Source organism: Argiope bruennichi, chromosome 5 (assembly GCF_947563725.1).
Source record: "Argiope bruennichi chromosome 5, qqArgBrue1.1, whole genome shotgun sequence".
NCBI lineage: Eukaryota > Metazoa > Arthropoda > Arachnida > Araneae > Araneidae > Argiope > Argiope bruennichi.
Genome location: NC_079155.1, coordinates 118,692,128 through 118,713,031, shown reverse-complemented (window position 1 = coordinate 118,713,031; position 20,904 = coordinate 118,692,128). Strand labels below are relative to the sequence as shown.

Sequence of the window (20,904 nt, the reverse complement as noted above, 5' to 3'; positions counted from 1 at the left end):
TATTTATATTGACACATCTTTATTTGAATTTATTTTGAAACATATAATAACTGTTTTATATTTTTTAATTAGTTTTTTGATATGAAGATGGAAAAAATGGAAATAAAGTATAATTAAACAGTTAATTTTACAAATTAAATCAATTATGCTTAGAAATTAAGACAATCCGTACGGCTTCTTGAGGATATATCTAGTAGATTGTAGAAACTATATTTTTTTTGCTCCCTGAGTCTATACTTTTACAATTATTTCTCAGATATACAAATATTCTCCGTTCTTGCGCTACTTTAAAAGCGAAAGAATGTGTGAGATGTAAGATGGAAGAATAAATGTGTACAATTTATTTAATTACACAGTAAATAATATTTATAAATAAACTTAAGTAATATAGAATCCTCGGATAGCTTGAAAAATTGAACTCTCTATGTGAACAATCAATTACAAGTTTCGAATCAAAATAAAATAGAACGGTTCAATATCACAAGAAGAAAACCTGAAAGAAAACAAATCTAGAGGGATAAAATTTCTACAAGTGATTCCCCCGGGTTCTTGAAACAAAGAGTTTGAATTTTTTAATACAAGTCAACCATTCATCTGTTCAAAATTCATTCAAGTATTCCATGAATCATCCAAAACCAACCGAATGTAAGCAAATAAATCTTCAACATTCTTCACTTAGGAAGTTGCTGCTAATTTTTAAACCAAATAAACGAGTCAAACAGGGTCAAAATTAAATTTGTTAGGCAGTTATCTTGAATTAATTTGGATAGATTTATAAACTCTTTTTAAGAAGTCACATAATATAGACTTAATTCACTAGTTAATGCTTAATTCAATTAGTTCATTACACTAATTTTTTTATACAAAATGCATTGTTTTCCATATATAGATGTAAATGCTTTCTTTTATACATGATTTGCTTCATATTTCCTAGTTATTTTGAAAAAGCTCTTTCTTCTTATTTTTTTTAAAAAAAACATAATTCCAGAAACCAATATACTTTGAAATATAAAAATCACCAATTTAAAGCAAAAAAACTAAATGTATTAAAAATTAGCAAGCATATATATTTCAAAAAATCAACAGGATTATAATGAAAACCTTTAAAACCAATTACAGCATAGATAACTTTCCCAAATAATTTAGTGAGCTTTATCCTCTTTGGTTTAGATAGGTTGATAAGATAAGAACTTTTGATCCATTTCAAGTATATCATGTTTTATCAGACAAAATTATAAGATAAAACACACTTTCAGAGGGCATGTTTCTTGACTTTTTGAATGACTTTCATGCATAACTGATGAATATTTCACTTCCGATCGAATCCGATCACTTGAAACAACTCATTATGAAAAACTTACAGGTGCAACAGTTCTTTACATAAATATGCCATTAAAAGCATCATAGCAAGATATGTATCTTCTTCCTCCCATTTATGTTTAGCAATCGCGCTATATTTTAACCTCTAAGCTCACTTTCGATCGCAAATATTTTTCATTTACACAAATAACACCAGTTTACATACGTTTTGATTTAGCTGTGAGCAATTATTGCTGCTTTTATCGTATTTTACACTGTATTAATCTTAGTTTATATGTGCTCAATGATCGATCCACGTATAGCATTTTATGATAAAACAATTTTATTTTCATCGTTCGCAATTATGGCATTATATATTGAAATAATTTTATTTTAATTTTCCATCTATATGGCATTTTATGCTGAAATAATTTAATTTTAATTGTTCGTCTGTATGGCATTTCATGCTGAAATAATTTTATTTTAATTGTTCGTCTGTATGGCATTTTATGCTGAAATAATTTTATTTTAATGTTCGCTTTTATTGCATTTAATGCTGAAATAATTTTATTTTAATTGTTCGTCTATGTGGCATTTTATGCTGAAATAATTTTATTTTAATGCTCGCTTTTATGACATTTAATGCTGAAATAATTTTATTTTAATTGTTCACTGTTGTGGCATTTAATGCTGAAGTTTTTTTATTTTATTTGTTAGCTTTTATGGCCTTTTATGCTGAAATAATTTTAATTTAGTTGTGCACAATTATTGGTACCATTGTGGCATTTTCTATTGACATAAATTTATTTCTTTTTCCAAAATAAAAACTCACCTTTTTTTCAGGTCAACGATTCGCCATGATGGAGCAGAAAGTTGTTCTCGCTCATGTACTGCTGAATTATGAAGTCAAGTCTCTGGTTCCAAGAGATCAACTCCAGCTGACAGCAGAGATGGTCTTAAGGTCATACAATGGGATAATGATGCAGCTCACACCTAGAAGTTGAAAGAATCGGAATAAACCATAAGCATCAAATGCGTACTTGTATTTAAAAAAGTTGCGTTACTCAGGACAATATCGTGTAAATATAGAATCGTTTCAGTTTGCTGCACATGAGATTATGCTAACTGCAAATGAATGTTCATAGTGTACAGCTTCGCCTTGCATTTTTATATTATAACTAGCTGCTTATTTCAATGAATTGTTGACATATGTTATAAAGATATTATACAGATATATATCAAGGGTATGCTTCTCTGTTATTTTAATAAGAGTCTTACAGAGTTTTTCTTAAAATTAAAATCCTGATGAAATGGAAATATTTAACATTTGTATGTTCAGCTTATATTGGGTATGAACCTCGTATTTGTTTCAAAATTCTTTAGTGGAAATATGGAAATGGTCGAAAATAAAATTTAATTAAATAAATGATAATAATTAAATTCTCAATAAGCACGCTTTGAGTTTGTAATTTTATGTAGAAATTATTTCTGCGCGGTTAAAATATCTCTTTCAATAATAAATATTTTATTTTGCATCTTGAGAGTAAGGAGAGAATTTTATTTATTCAAAAATAAAATTCATTAATAAGTGCAAATGAAATAATTGGTGTATTTCAACTCTGATAATGATTTTTTAAAAAAGAGAAAACTTTTTGTTTAAAGATATTTTTTATCACTTTTTAATTTATTTATCAGTGAAATAAATTTATATATATTCCATGGATGGTAATCGATTTAAGGATAGTAATCGATTATATATCTGAATAAAATATGAAATCTTCAATTAAAGTTTAGAATGTCAGAATCCAATAGATTGAAACTGTAAATAAATAAGATACGACATCATTGATATTTTTTTACTGTTGATTATATTTATTTTCTAATTATTATTTGTATCCTGACCATTTGTATGGAAGGTAAAATCAGAAATTAGCTGAACAGTTCTTTATATATGCATATATATATTTGAAATAATGCATTTTAAATAGATATGAGTTTAAAAAGTTAATTACATCATTTTTTATTTTAAAAGATTAAATACTATTAACTAAATTATATCTAAGCAAAATTAAATTATTTTAGAACATTTATTGTATACAATTTAATGAGAAGTTGAAACTTTTGGTATTGGCTCGCATTTTTATCAATAAAAATATTTTTGTAAATAGAAGTATATCTTCCAGACACATTCTTTAGGTTTTCAAAACCGAATTAAACCTTTTCTCGAACAAAATTGACTTCATCATTCACACATACAACTAAAAAATAAAATAATTGTCTTTCCTAATACTATATTGCTTTGGAATCGAATTTGCAAATCCGTTATGTTTTAGAAAGTCCTCAGAAAAAATCACGGAAGTATGATCATGGATTTTAGGTGAAAAAAATTTTATTTCTTCATTTTATGTTGTGATAAAAAAGTCAACGTACACATGTCGGAATTAAACTTTTACGTTGTATTTATGTAAATATTATCTTAGATTTTTGTCAAACTTATCTGTGTATGTATGTTTTCCATTGTGGTTTAAGGCTTTTATAATTTCATGTTTGTGCAATACTGCATATTGTATATTACAATAACAGTTTAAATAAATATACAATATTAATAATTATTTTGAATTTCACTTTACTATAAAAATAAATGATGTAAAAATTTTCAAATCAAATTGCATTTTTACATTTTACAAAGCGTAATACTTCATAAAAAAATATTTCTATGTTTTATTATGTCCATTAACGCTTTCGTCGTTAGCGTGTCACACATTAAAACTACTAAAGTCAGAAACTTAAAGTAATTAGCAAAAATAATGAATGAGATATATCTTCAAAACTAACAGTATAGTGAAAGATATTATCAATTTTTCTTTTTGTATTGCATCGTATTTCTTTTACTTTAATTACTTCATCGCCACATTTTAGAAAAAAAAAATGATTATAAATATATATATATATATAATATAATGACTCAACTACATATTTCTTTTTTCTTTTGAATTAATAGGATCATATTTTCATAACTGGTTCTAATATAGCAAACTAGAATATTGATTAAATAAAAAGTTTAAAGGACATGGCCAAGTAATAATAAATAGATAAAAAAATAAGTAGTAAAAAATAGTTAAACATTTAGGAATTTTTAAGAAATCAGGAGGAGTTAAAATGCATAAATAGCATACATTGCCATTCATTACTTTTTCTTTAATACAATTTACGCACATTTGGAACAACGAAGGCAACAGTGATTATAGATCTGCAGCCGTAATGAATGAGTCCTAAAATTAATTAAATTTACCAATTAACGTACATTTTTTTACTATGAGAGCTGAATGACCAAGGAAAATGAAAAAAAGAGGCAATTAAAACTTGAAAACAGACCAGAAAATAAAACAAGAAGCCAAAGAAATAGAAGTTGGGATTGTTGGCAATGAGTCCGACCACTGTTCCTACAACTGATGGATTGATTCAGAAACCGAAAACAATTCCTTATGCCTTTGAAATTAGAGTCGTTAGAGCTGCAATCAGATCAGCCCCGCCTTTTTTTTTCATTCCCATCTTCATTCACTCCATTTTTTTTTCTTTTTCGCAATGGTCGTTTATTAGTTTGGTTTTTCTTGCTTTCTGGCCAGAAACAAGTAAACTTATTTTAGAAATAAAATTACGTGGATAATTTTCTAAAATGGTATTCATTTGAAATGTTATATATTTCATATGTATTTCATATAAATTTCATATTTATTTCATATAAATTTCATATGTTATTCATATCAAATATTTATCAGATGAAGGTATCAATTATTGTTAATTTTATCTATTAGAAACGGTGAAAGATTATAGATCATTTATTGTATGTCTTATTTAATATTCACTTTTGGATAAACATTTTCGAGGTTAATGGGCGAAGATAAGAGTGTATGTGTGTAAGAGAGGTAGATTCTCACACTTTCACCTGCTGAATCATCCCTTCAACATTCATATAATTTTCTATTGACAAAAATACAAGAATTCGCATCTTAAACAGATCATTTAACATCTTTGAATTTGTAACTTCAGATGAAAACAAATGCATAATACATGCAAATCCATATATTTGTATTTGAAATCAAGGTTATCTACTTTACTACAAGGTTGTATTTCAAATCTTAAAAGTTAAATACTTTTTTTTAAACATTCCTTTTTTTGATAGATATTTTTTGCGAAAATCTAATTTCTGAGCTGAGTAACTGTCATTGATTCAGAATCGCTTTCTTCGAAAAGTAAAATCGATGAAGAAAAATCTCTCATTGTAATTTAATATTTAGAGCACTAATTAATTTAATTTATAAAAAAAACTTTTTCGTATAAGCAAAAACAAATACCCAAATACCGTTAAATATTTTAATTTAAATAATATTTAAATTAAAATATATAGTCAAATAAATAGTTTCGGAAGTAATGGAAACAGAATTGTTCTGGATTTCGTGGTCTTTACGCATAAAAAAGCTAAGAATTTTAAATTATATCTTTAGGTAATATTCTTAACACCAGGATTCTTTTTATTTTTAAGAAAATCATCCAAGAAATAAAGTTGTAGTTTGGGATTCCGATTGAGAAAGAAATAAAATTCAAAAATAATTCAAAATGGGGAAGAAAGATGTAATTGGAGAAGTAATTCTAATCAAATTCGGAACGCCTCATCATCTTACTGGAAATTATAAACATTTTTAACAGGTTAATTATGAATAATGAGTTATTTACTTTAAGAAAGAAATAAAGATATTATTACCATCAAAAATGTTTTCACCAAATCATTCAGTCTGTTACCAAATATGAATGCTCTCATTTATGTGAAAGACATTTCTATCAAGGATACTTTTTATTACAGGACAATGTTATCATTTCCTGATCTTCTACATCTACAATCAGGATTCAAGGTAAAATAAGCATTTGAAAATCATTGTGTAATATTCTTCCATTAAAACGCTGCTTGCTTTAATGTCGGGAGGTTTTGTATTTGATGATATTTTACGCCGATATTACGCTGATTAGTGCTTGTATCTTACTAATTATTATTATTTTATAAATAATAATTATCTTAATTATTGGAAAGTGTCGATTTGTGTGAAAAATAATAGAATGAAGTCAAAGATCTTTAAAAGAGGGATATATATTGAATAATAGTAAACAAAAGATGTAAATACAAATGAATTCATGTCAGTACATAAAAATTCTTTGTTAAAAGATTTGAAAACCTTCTTTTAATTATCCGAATCTAACATTGAATATCATTCGAAAAATAAACTCACGTAAAATTCAGAGTCTAAAGTAGAGGTTCCCAAACTTTTTTTTTCTCGTGGACCACTTTCAAAGTTTTACTATTTTCGGTAGACCCCCTTCTGCTACAATTCTACTGTATTCCCAATACTCCTAAAAAATATCACCCTAAATTGGGGCTGTTAAGAAGAAAAAAAAGTAGCACATTTTCTTGTGTCCTATTTATTCAAATAATACTTGTGGTTATGCAAAATTATAAACATTTATTATTACAAACAATCAACAATTGACAAAAAAAATCAACAATGAACTCTGAAATGTAAATCAACGATAAAAAAATAGTCATACTTTTAATGAGACGGATGTACTTGATGAATTGACAGCAAATTATCAATATTTGGCTTCAGTTTTGTAAGAAGTAATCTCAAATCTCTCCGTTCTGTGATGTTCAATCTGCTCCTTTTTTTTTTTGTTATCAGGTTGGCAATGGCACTAAAACTTCTTTTGACAAGTTATGACGAGGGAAACGCTATCAAAACTTTTCTCGCAATTTCCCACTATTCCCCACTTGTACTATTATCTATTGTTCTATTCAATTCTGTGTTTGAACTGAGTCTCCAATATTTTTGAGTACCTTCCTAGTGAATGATGCTACCTGCCTACGTTGATAGGTAAATCCAAGCCAAAATTTTTGTTCTTTATTATGAAAACCAGAAAATTTTTCGTGAACCCCACTTACAACGTGTGAACCCCTGTTTTCTTTTCACGTCTACGTGGACCCCCGTGTGGTCTCCTATGGACCCTTGGGGTTCCACCTGGACCATTTTGGGAACCTATGGTCTAAAGCAATGTATTCTGTCTTAAGATGGATTTATAAGCCGGAAGAATGGAAATTAACAATCTCGTACACTTTGGAAAACTTGAAGAAACTAACCGATGATTATATATATATATATATATATATATATATATATATATATATATATATATATATATATATATATATATATATATAGAAAGAAAACAATTCCAATTTTTAACTGAAATTTAATGAAGCTTCTTGAAATCAAACTACGAGCATTTTACAAAATTTGAAACTTTATCTCCTATTTGATTTATTTCCAATTTATGAAACCTAATTGAAACTACATGAAAAACAAAAGGAAAAGCTTCAGATAAAAATATATGTAAGTGGCAATGTCACTTAGAAAATAACAGATGATTTCATCACCGACGAATGATGATACTCGCGCTTTGATACTTGTTATTGAGATCCGTGAAATTGAACAACTTTTATTCTAAATGCAGAAACATTTAGCCCTGTTTTTCTTCAACTTTATTAGTTACTTTAACTATAAAAGGAATCAGAAATATTTAATTAGGAATAATATTATAGTGTTTAGTTTTCTGAGTAAAGTCAATTTGAAATGTCGCTCACAACAATAATCACAATTACCATTTGATAAAAGTTTGAATATTTCGTTTCATTAGTTTATTTGTAATTGCTTTGATTTCATGCTTTATAATTACATTAATATATCTACTTTTAGTACGAAATCGAAAGATATTTCAAAATTCTGAAAATAATAACACTGCTTACTTTTCGTAATCTTTATTTACTTAATTTGACTTACAATATACATTAGAAATGCATAAAAAAATTATGGTATCAAAACTGGAGCTTTTGAAAAGAATTTTTCAAAAAATATATTCGATAATTTTTAGGATATTTTTCAAGTGTAAGTATAATGTAATATTATAAATAAACTTCCTTACAATATTTTTATCATAACTAAGACATCTTAATTTCATTATATCAGATTTCAGTTACTGATTTGATGGGTTGACACATGAAAAACCTGCAAAGGATTTAAATTAAGCTGGATGATTTTTAATTATCATTTGAAAAATATAGCAACAAATAATTCATCACGGAAATATGTGTTCGTCATTTATATTAGCACACGAAAACTTAAATTTTCACAATCTAATATAACTTATGTTTGCACTCATAAAGAATATTTGGTACCGAAATTTAAAAAACATTTCACTATTGACAAATCTTAATTGCATGCAGATGTAAATTAATCTCCGTCACCATCAAAAAAAATATATATACTTTCACAATTTTATATCTTTTAGTCAAAGGAAAGGCCTTACCCCATTGACATAGTTTTACAAGGCCAAACCTTTTAAGACTTTTTAAAGTTTTTAGCATATTTAAAACGAAGTTATTTGGGGAAATTTTCCATCAATATTTACATAAAAAACGCATTAAAATTAGCCTTTTTCATTCAAGAATTTTAGAAAATGATTTGTATTTATATGTTTTATATATTAATGATGGCTTTTATAAAAGTAAGCATACTTCATTGGAATTCACTCCACGCTACCAGATAACTTAGTATGATATGGAGGTCGACGCCTTTTTCTTATGCGAAGAAGTTCTAAGAATTTTAAGAGAAAACTAGTTCTAGCACTCGATCAGCAATTACATGAGCACCTTGAGAAGATACTGGCGTTTTATAGTTTGGGTCACGGTGAAACTATTTCCAAGTTGATATCCAAAGGGTAAATCGCACTAAAGAAATTATTTTTGATTATTTTAATCGAAACACAAAAAATATTTTGGAAAGATAGCTAGGTTATAATAGGTTTTTTTTCAATGAGAGAGAAAATTTGAGCAAATATTTTCGCAGTAGAAAATATCTCTGAAATTTGTTTCTGTAAAGTTTCATTAACAACAACAGAGTTCTGAATACCTTCTTTAAAATGCTTCAATAAATTTTTCTTAAATAACTAAATGGAACAATTACAAAAAAATCAAATACTTTTCTATATGATTTTCAGAATGTAAGATGTTTATAAACTTATTGTAATCGAGATTTATTACCTGTTCAGATTAAAGAGGTCTTTAGGATTAAATCTATCATTTTCTAATTTTTATGAGTAATACGTAATGCAATTTTTTTGAAATTAGCATTAGGACTGCAATATTTCGTTTAAGGAAAAAAAAATGTGGCGTTGAAGCGTTGTTTTTTGATTTCTGTTTTATGTGTACTTTAAGATAATTAAAGTAGTAATTTATCAACTAGATAATCAAAAGCATTAAATTTATAGATATTATAATAATTTCTCTTTTACATTTTATCGAGCTGGGTTGGTTTATTGCATTAGAAACTTGTTTTAAAGCTAAAAATCCTAACATTAGAGCCTTGTTTCTGTGATGAATCTCTCATAGTTTGAAATCACGAACTGGTAAATTTTTTAGATGAGATTACTTATATCAAATTAAGAAAAATGAGATTTTGGAATTGGATTTGATAAAAGCATAAGTATTCGAATGAAAGACTTTTATATCGATTTAAAGCAATAGAAATTTTATTTTCTTAAATTACATTCTATAACAAAACGCATTTTCATTTAAAATTTTATTTAGTTTTTACTTTTTTAAATGCAGCAAGAGGAAGAGTTTATAACATTTTCAAATATTTAACAAGTCACGTAACATTGTCTGTTTAGACTGATAAAATCCTTCTGGAAACGCATAAAATTTAATTTGTTGGGAGATATATCTGTGTGAAATGACTTTAAAAATCGTTTTAAATAATATTTATATTTTTGTTCCAATTCAATTTCTACACAAGATTTGAATTTAGTCTATTAATTAAAAATATTTCATTTGTAGGAAACTCATTTGTTAAATATGAATCAACTAAGTAAAACATGATAAATTACTTTTAAATTAATTTATAAAAAGTGGAAAATCGTGTATATTTACTAAATTTTATTTATTCGAAAAAACATAGAAACGTGTGTGAAAACAAAAGTTCTGCTAATAACTGAAATTTATAATTCAATACTCAGAATTTACTAAATTATAATTTGGAGTAGCATTTTGCGAAGATAATTTTAAAAACCCTGCTTAGATCGATTAAAAAAATTAAATAATATTTAATTAAAGTCAATTAAAAAATACGTTTAAAATTAAATCTATCATTTACTAAGTCGCCATGTATTAATAGTAAACAGGTTTCTTTACACTCTAACGATGTGATTGCAATGCTGTTCAAGGTCAAACTTGTCGTAGAAGTAACTTAACTCTTTGTTTCTCTTAGCTCACCTTTAGATCATGAAGACATAAATTTATCAGTTAGATCTTACAAACAATTAATGATCCTTTGGCGTAGAACGTTCCACCGAATAGCAGAGCAGGAGTATATCCTTGGCAGAATCTCGCACCCCTCAGGCAACTGGTTTTGTTTTTCACTTTCATTCTTGCTCTAAGTTGGGCAATGGACTGCAGCCCGGACAAACAAAAATGCAAGAAAAAACTTGGGACAATCGCCCTTGAATGCAAACAATCCGGAATTCTCAAGGTCTCACGTGTTCACGTGTGGTAAACAGGCCACTAAAGTAGGTATCATGGAATATCACAGAGAAAGTGGCCACTTGAGAGAAAGGGTTGTCTAAAAAATAAAGTGTTCAAAAAGAGGCTTGACAAACAAGACAGTGGGAGAGTTTTATGCGCAAAGAAAAAAAGTGCAGCTTTACCAGCAGGTGAAAGTTCTTATGTCAATAATGAAAGACAGATTACCGGTGGAATATTCATTAGTTTTATTTTGTAAAGAATTTTATGCGAACTGAACTTAGAAGTGTTTACTTAGGAAGTTCAGAAGCGTACTTTTATTGTTGCTAAAGCTGTGTTAGCATTAATGTGATATTCCTTTTTGTTTTGGGGGTGTTTTATGTAAATTTCAAGCCTCGTCATGTCGACCTCGGGAAGGGTTCTTTTTGACAGATTAGGGCATTTCGTTATTTCTAGTATTTATTCAGCTCTTACGACCGTGGTCATTTCCGTTTTAACCTTATATGTGGCTCTGAAATTCTATTACAAAACAGTTTACAAACCCAAGCCAGCACCTATTTATAGACCTATACCAGGGCCAAAAGTGAATGGATTTATAACGAATGTGGTGCCACTTCTTAGCATTTTTAGGAACAAAGCTGCAAGTAACAGTGTTCGTAAGTATTAAAAAAATGTGTTTTTGATATCATTAATTATTTTGAAAAATACCTTTTGCTTTACTTTTCTAATAAAAATAATGTTTAGAAACGTAAAAAAAAAAAAAAATATTAAATATAGTTAATCTATCTTGAATTAAACTAATCATGTTTTTAATGAATGTAATAGTTTAAATTTTATTTGATTCTTTGCAATATATTATAAAGTACTTCACGAATAAATTGAAAGTGAAGTGTTATGATTTTCAAGTTAAAAATTATTAGTTATGATAAAAAAATATTTAAATATTTTTCTTTTTTGATTTTTAGTTTTCTTTTTTTTATCATGTTTATTTTCCTTATTTTTATGAAATACAAATTAATCCATGGATTCTTGCATATAAATCGAAATAATACGATTCACAACCATAATAAGGAAAATTGATAGTTAAAAATGTAATGCTATGTTAAAAAAAAAAGAAGATGAAAATATTTGTACGGAAATCCCAGCTTTTTAACCCTTTATTTACTGACGGTACTTAAAAGTACCATTTAAATCTGGCTTATATCTTCATAATATTACAATTTTTGCTCATGGTATTCTAAAGAACTCGGAGAATGTAACCCAAACAGAAAGAAGTTAATTTAAGCTAAAAGTAGGAATTAAAAATATTTAATTAATAATTAAATTAATTAAGATATTTCTATTAATTAAAATATTTTTCTTGGGTTCCCTGGGATTATTCTGCAAGAAAACTTAACTACTAGTGCAAAAATGAAGTTGAAAAATTGATGGCAACATAATTTAGTAAATAAAGGGTTAATAACTAAAAATATTAATCAACTGTTTGGAATTCTAAAAATATATATAATATAATATAGAAATCAATTTTTGATGAAGGAATAATTCATTAAAAATAAACAAATGAAAATTTAACGATAAGTACATTAAATATTTTACGAAATTATAATGTATTAATAGATACATTCGCGGATGGTTTCAGCATGTATATATTTTTTTCACTTGATAAAATAATTTTTATTGTTTATAGATTTTTCTAAAATTTATAATAAAAATTAATTGAAGAAAATTATGCTTATATGTACACTATATATTTTTTATGTAAATTTCTATTGTCGAATTTTTTTCTTATAGTTTCTTCCGATATCAATCAATATATGAAAATATAATAGAATGCCTTTTGCATCAAATATTTTTTTAGAAATAATTCTATAACTAACTTTGTTATAAATAAACAAAACTGAATCGCTAAAATATGAATGAAAATCAAACAGGCAAACGCTATGTCTGCTTGAACAGTGACATACTATCTGGAAATTTAATTTTAATTTTTAGATGTTTATCATTTCCCTGAAAAACGTGTTTTGTTAAATCCAAACCGAAACCGTTTCTTTTATCTCTTTGTTCAACAATTTATACGGGGCGCACGAATAAAGTTAGTTTCAGTTTTAATTCATTAAAAACCGATTTTCATAAGTTTTAAGTTGGAAAGAAGTACTATAAATTATAAATAATGCATCATTTTAAAAAAAATATTTTTAAAAATGAATTATTTTTTTGTGAAATACAAAATTGATATATCTGAATTGCGAGCAAAATATTTCCCTCACTTTTCATGAATGATGTGATATGTAGCATTTCGACATTATTTCTAAGGATTTCTCTACGAAACTTTCTAGTACATTTTTTTAATAAAGCAATTACCCCCTCCAGTCATGAGTGGAATCCACGAAGCAAATATCTTCATTTCCACGGGTGAAAGGTGTGTTTCATAGTGCAGTAAAGAAAACTGGTATTTATATTTAACTGCACGCTAATGTTAAACAATAATTATGAAAAATGAATATTTAGAGCTAATCCAGTGTTTTTAGTGAATATGAAATGCTATCTTTGACGAATAATTGCTGATACAGGTACCAGAAAAAAAATGATAATGCATTTCCGAAGCATTTTTTCCAACCATTTGAAATCAAAATTTGGTGTAGAATTACAATTATTGTCAAAAGATCAGATATCAAATTTCATTTATTAGATTCATTACTTTCTTTACTTATCCTCCGAATGGATTTCATTATAAATTTGGTAGAAATCTACAAATTTGGTGTAAAGATACCACATTTTATCCATCTAGCTCAAAGGATTTTTAAGTGATCATGTTCTAAAGATATCAGACAGGGAGACATAATTTTATAAATAAATATTTCGGGTTCAGAGAAATGTGAAACATGGAGATTCGTCAAAATCTCGAAATCGAATTTTTTTGACGTTTACAACACTTTCTCTTTGTATATACTTTGTACATGAGAAAGTAAAAAAGCGAGCGATTACATGGATCATGAGCGTTTTGAACATAAATATAAATTATACAGTGCAAAAATGCTTGCATATGCAAATAATATTTGAATATATCTTCAGTTGTGTTTACAAAATTCTCATATATGGTTCCAGATATATACAGGGTGATCAAGAAATAACAGGACATGTTCGGAGCCCTGCAACGAGTTATGTACTGGAAGAAATATAACAGCATTTGGCCAACATACACATTAAAGTATGCGGTTTCGATTTATCAAGAAGAAAAATTAGTACGAAGAAAAACGCCGATAGGGGAAATTCTGGCTCTGCGATTGAAAATTTTATTATGTCATTTGCTTATAAGGGTATTTTGTGACATGACATCGAAGATAAAAAGAAGGGATGCTGGAATTTATGGCATTCTGCAAGAATTTGCCCGTTGATTGCGTTGCCACTACGTGAACGCGCCTTATTAATCAAGTTGTTTTATCGGCCAGTGTTGCTCTTCGTGAATACCGGCGGTTAAAACAGTTAAGTAGAGGACCGATGACCATAACTAACTTACGAAGAAGGGTTGGAAGATTTGAAACAACGTGAATTCTTGGTGTGCATCCAGGCTGAGGATGTAAAATTATCAAGCAGGAACAAGTTGAAGAAGTTGCAACTGTAGTTATAGATCAGGCGAGAGCTAATAAGCAGGGTACCAGCAATGCACGTTCAATATCACGACAAACAGATTCCCCGTTCTCGACAATGCAGAAGATATGGAGTAAGATCTTGAATTTTTATCCGTATAAGATAACACCCATTAATGGATGACACTGATCTGAATCTTGGAAATTTCTGATATGAGGTGGTTCTAGCTCACTTGAAAGGCGTTATGTATCTAGGACATGTTCCTGATATTCCTACCTAAAAATATCAAATAACGTTACATGTAAGACGAATAAATACCGAGGTGCTGCGAGCCACCGTCGAAAACCTCATGCACCTCATGCAATTATTAGAACATCAAGTTGGTGGTTTACCTTGAGCCAAATTTATAAGTTGCTATAATAAACGTTTTTCATTGGTATTTGGTGTGTTACTTTTTACTGCTTCCATTGGCAGTTATGTATTCTTTTTCCATATATTATGCGCTTGCAGCGCCAGGATTTCCTCTATCGGTGTTTTGGTACAATTTATTTTCTTCATAAATCAAAACCGCATACTTTAATGTATATGGTGACCAAATTTTGTTATATTTCGTCCAGTACATAACAGGTTACACGACTCCGAACACCTCCTATTATTTATTGTATATTTACTTACCAAATAAAAATTACAAATCAATGTGAAATTTAAAAAGATCGAAAGAGCATGCATATAAAAGTAACATTTATTTCTGATGAATGAGTAAAATTAAAAACATCTTTAATTATTTAACAATAAACAAAAATGAAAAAAGAGTGCAGGATATGCTAATATATTTTTGTGTTGTTATAGATGCAAAACAGTATGAATCTGTGTGTGATTTTTGATTGAACGCATTTTTATTATTGATTTATAAATTAGCGGAATTCATGTTTTCACATAATCATTTCTCTTTGTTTGCTGATGTGTGAATATTAAAATACGAGTCTAAGACATAAATTCAATACCTGGAATATCTGACAATATGCCAATATTTTTTTTTATATTTGTGGTATGTTTTTGCCTTCTCCCACAGTCCTCTTCCAATTGGCATGCGCCTATTCTCATGTGTTCAGGAAGGAAGGGATGTGGTTGTTCTACGGAGGATTCAAGAAGATACTTATTCTCCACAAAGCCGAAACGGTAGAGGTAAGAGATTTTTTTAACGCAATTTCTTTATTTATTTTATTTATATTGACGGATTTATTTATTTTATTATGAAATTTATCTATTATTTAAGTGATTACTTTATTATTTTAAATTCTATAATCATTTCATTCTGACCGATTAAGCCAAGATTTCCCTCCCCAACTCCGTTATACGAATGAGAATCTTCATGTATAAGCATATGCTATAAAACGGAAAAGATTTCTTTTCCATTTTATTAAGGAATTATTTTTTTATGTTATTTGAATAAATAAACGTGTTGCTGAAAGAATTGCGGAATCTAAATTTTTATACAGTTTTTCGTTCTTATTAGTCATATTTAATAAAAGGTTCTTCATACGCTAATATTTAAGCGAAAAAAATATCTTGAGACCCAAACTAACCGAGTTCTAAAGCTGTGAATTTTATTATTTTGAGCAAATCACTCAGTTGATGATCCGTTCATTGGATAATCTTCCGAAAAGCAGACATTGAAATAATTTAAAATCTTCCAAAATAATTATATATGTTTCAAATCCAACTGGAATTTTGAATTTTGTACTTAAACATTCCCAAGTACTATTTCGAATTGCCTTAATCTAAAACCAACATCTTGTTCGATGAATAGGGTATGATTCACAAGGTGTTTAATTAGGAATATACAAAAGAAAGGAGAAAAAAAAAGTGAATTATAATTATTAATTTCTATACAACAAATTGAGACTCGTATGAAAACATATTCAATAAAAACTTCCACTACTGTAAAATAAAAAGCATTAACATAAAAAAATTAATTTTGTAATTTTAAAAAGTTAAAAATTTGGTGTAAATTAAGTGAAATGTGTATTAACCTTGAAAATTTGCTCTTTTTTTCTTCTTTTGATAAACTATAGCCGGTATTAAACAGCAGTGAAGTGCTCTCAAAAGGGTTTGAGTATGAATTCCTGACACCAATGTTGAAAGAAGGCTTACTAACAAGGTCAGTAAAATTGTAATATTTCGCACTAAAAGTATGTTGATAAAAATTTTATTTTAAAGTTCTATAAGAGAAGAACAATTTAATTGGGTTTGACCAGACCATTTAGACGATGATAATAATTGATAATTTTTAAATATATTCAATTTTTAAAGAAAATTGGTTTTTTTACATATATTATTAAAATGATATTTTATTGTATTGTGGTGAAAGCGTATAAGCCAGTTAACAGCTACGCTGCACGAGCAATTGCTTTTGTATCATGATCATGTTACTGGACTGCGAACCACAAGGTCCCAGGTTCTATCCTTGCTCATACCAATTCTCCACAGTATTATACAATATTCGGTTACATTTTTATTTTGCCATTATCAAAATTGTTAAAAATTCTAAAGAAGAAAAGGAGTAAAATGACAATCCTGAAAAAAAATTGAAGACATTTTCATTATTAGAAGAAATATGACAATACTCTAAGCAATTAAACATTGTTCAGCACATTTTTAAATGTATATTATGAAAGGGTTATTTAACTTAAAACACTAACTTAAAGTAAATTAATATAAATCAAAATCATAGTTTTTTTTATTATTAAAATCTAGGAACACATTTTTCTTCTCCTAAGTTTAAACATCTCTCGTGCTACAATGTGTAGTCTTTTCAACATTCTATCCTAATTTTCAGATGGAAGGTCAAAATATATTTTACTGCGTGCAGGAATTGCTTTGTAATTTCTTTGGAAATCCATGGAGTAGTGGAATATCAGACGTCTCAGTTTTTATATGAATTAACTTTCAAGTCTTTAGTAAAGATACACACACATACACTATTACTTCCCAGCAAGCTTGTTTTTGTCTCAATATTTGAAATGCACATGATGAGTTTTTGTGTATATATTTATTTATATATATATATATATATTTAGGGTAAAACAAATAAAATTATTATCTTTAGATCTGAATGCTTTACAGAATGTTTTTTTTACAGTTTGTTAATCATGTAAATAAAAAATAAATCAATATAATTAAAAATGGCATGTAAACCACTAATAAAAAACAGTAAAAATAACTTCGGGCAATATTATTAGATCGTCAACTTGCTTAGGTTTGAAGAACGCCAGATTCAATTTTTTTTTTGGTATGATTCAAAAGCATAATTTGTAAAGAAATAACGATTATAAAAAGTGTATTGGCAATATAGTAAAGCATGTATAATAAATACTAACTAATATTTTCCTTACTAGTCATAATTGAGATTATTTTTATTGAAAATGTTGCTGAGAATATTGAAAATTACTTCTCGTTAACAACATTATCTAACTAATAACGAAATGTTCACAGTGAATTCACTGTGCAAGATTTTAATGAAGAGGACTAGAAATATCAGTGAAGCAGTAAAATTTGACTAAATATTTAAATCTCACCCATTCTATCACGATAATGTTTTTAAACTGTCATAGCTATTGTAAACTGTGTTATGCAAAAATTATTCAAAACATTTTGTGGGGCTGACCGTTGGAATGAGTGTTGCCAAATATTGAAATAAAGATTCTGTATATCATGTTTTGTCTATGCATGCATTTTTAAACTATGAAATTTTCTGTAACTTTACACCAATAATTAAATCTCTCACGCATAATACAATTTTAAGATACATTTCAATACTGTTAATCTTCATTTCTTGACTTAAGCGATCTACAAGAATTTCAAAATAAATCATATAACCTTATTTACTCTTAGAAACATTCTAACTAATTCAACTTCTTCAAAACTCCAAAATATTCTAAATGCTTAAAAATCAATGAGCCATTCTAATCATTTTCAAATATTGATGTTTCTCTTTTAAGTAGACTCTATTTTAAAGCATAATTCATTATTATGCCAATTACATCATAAAATTTTTAAAATTTCCTTTTCTTTCAGTAAGGAGAAAAAAAGTATATTATAAAACAAATTGTTTTTTCTCTGTTCTTTTCAGTAAAAGAGATAAATGGCGTAACAGAAGAAAACTGCTGACTCCAGCTTTCCATTTTCGAATCCTAGATGAATTTATTCCTATATTCAATGAACAAGCTAAAATATTTGCTTCAACAATTGCTTCTCGCATGCAAACGGCAGAATGGATAGACATCGCGCCCTTCACCTCACTTTGCACCCTGGATATTATATGTGGTGAGTAAATAGACAGTATTAAAAATATGAATAGATGAGAGCTGACTTCGTTCAATCATAAAAAGAGAAAAGACCACTGGACAAAATGAATTGCTACAAACATGGTTATTTTTGGACATAATTGAAGATTCGACATAATTCGTGACGATTATTACTTTTTATATTCTCTTACACAAAGTATAGAGAAAGTATCGTAATCGATAAAAAATTCGAATGCGAGATATTTATAAATCTTCACGTTTTAAATCGCCCTTCATTCGAAAAACACATTTGTGGTATTAAGTCTGTGATGAGGGTAACTCAAAAACATTTCGAATTAGATGGATGTAATTTGGTATATGGTCATTTTCTGGATTTATATCAAATTTTGAGTAAAATCTATTCAGAGGAAGTCTGTATGTCTGGCTTTTCAAATATAAATTACCACGATAAATTCAAAATGAAGAGAGTCAGACAAATAAAATTCGATACACAGATTTAACACCTACAGTGCAGATACCTAGTAAATGAACCAAATCTAACAAGGATTGAATGTCATCAGTTTGAACTTTCAGAAGCATACCTCACAAACGAACCAATTAAAATATATCAAATTTCATATGTTGGTTATGTTTTTTACTTCAGTTTTAGCTCTATGTCAAATTTTGGTTTCTGTCGAAGGGGTAAAAATCGTCTAAAACACAAATTCACCTTTATTAGAGAATATGCGAGAAAGTTTTGGGAAGACTACTCCCACAGTTTTCATATTTGTGGGCTAGATTTTCGAGAAACGTTATTGCCAGTGATATGTGATTTACTTTATTTAATCCTCTCTGTTAGTTTGTAAGTTCTTTGAGTTTACTTTCATGGAAAATCAATAAATCAGAAATGTTTGAAAAATCCTCCAAATTTGCAAATTCGACATGATGGTCAACCAACTTGCTGCCTGATTTTCCCTCATCCTCCGTTTCTCTCGAACCATGTGATCAGATAGTTGAACAAGATCTTCTGTTGCAACAAGTTTGAGTCCTTGCCCTCTTCTTCGAGAAGGCGGAGTAGAACCTTATGATTTTAATCTTTTCCTTGAATTGAAGAATAGACTACGAGGCAATATAATAATTCCAGACTAATGAGGCACGTAAAGAATACAAAGCCAAATCTCGCATCACTGGCAAACGGGGATCGAAAACATAATCCAATGATATAGCATATGCCTTATCTTCAGAGTGATTATGTAGAAAAGTAGCCATGTTTATATCTTATTCAGTTAATAAATTCATTTTGTTCTTTAGTGAAAGAAAATACCTTTCTATACAAAAAAGTATTTTCAAAAATGGTTTACAGGAAAAAAATTTTATTCAAACAACAGGTGTGTACTTCTACGAAGAATGATAGTATTGTTCAACTAAAGAGTTAAAAAAAAAAAAAGGAAATCTAGATAACATATCTTCTAATTTAAGCATACATAAATGTGCTCAATTTGCAAATCGCAATAATAGTTATCGAATAATAGTTATTGAGTTGCTTGATAATTACATTTTTAGCGACTGATTTTCTATTATACTTTTTTAAATATTTGCATATATAATTGTCAAATAAATGCCCATTCAAAAATCATATAATGTTATATTTACAAAAACAATATTCAATAGTATCATCATGGACCTAGATTTTAGTTTTGGTCTTACATATCATATCATCATAAGGCCAAATAACGTATGTAATATATTTCTTCCACTCATCATCAATTTGAGAATTCATTCCTTAAATTCCTTTAATGATAAGAAATGTAACTCTACTCTTGACGAACGTATTAAAACGCCAAATCTTCTATTGGGACGCTATGATCAAGCGAGTTTGGTAGCATAATTGATTCGGATGATCAAATTTATATTATTGGAGTAAACCTGAACAAATCTAGCCCAAGAAATATTTTAAAAAGCGACAAAGCTTAAGGAAAAAACTTGTAAAATATTATTAAAGGAAACATATAGTGATACAGCATGTTGGCTCATTATGAAAAAATTATTAGCAGTACTTTATTGTTAGTAATATTAGTAACTTATTATTATCATAATTTTAAACCACAGTTG

At 27.9% G+C, this 20,904-nt stretch overlaps 2 protein-coding genes across 2 annotated transcripts in view; both read left to right on the top strand.

Annotated features, from left to right (window-relative positions):
• Positions 1-3,877, top strand: part of LOC129969566 (cytochrome P450 4c3-like) — a 99,689-nt gene extending 95,812 nt beyond the window's left edge. Inside the window, exon 11 of the mRNA XM_056084192.1 lies at positions 2,143-3,877. Coding sequence (XP_055940167.1) covers positions 2,143-2,303 — 161 coding nt within the window. The 3' untranslated portion in view covers positions 2,304-3,877. The remainder of the gene's footprint in view (positions 1-2,142) is intronic.
• Positions 3,878-10,959: 7,082 nt separating this feature from the next.
• Positions 10,960-20,904, top strand: part of LOC129969565 (cytochrome P450 4c3-like) — a 45,535-nt gene continuing 35,590 nt past the window's right edge. Inside the window, exons 1-4 of the mRNA XM_056084191.1 lie at positions 10,960-11,574; positions 15,579-15,691; positions 16,582-16,667; positions 18,639-18,832. Of these exons, the coding sequence (XP_055940166.1) occupies positions 11,319-11,574; positions 15,579-15,691; positions 16,582-16,667; positions 18,639-18,832 (649 nt within the window). The 5' untranslated portion in view covers positions 10,960-11,318. The remainder of the gene's footprint in view (positions 11,575-15,578; positions 15,692-16,581; positions 16,668-18,638; positions 18,833-20,904) is intronic.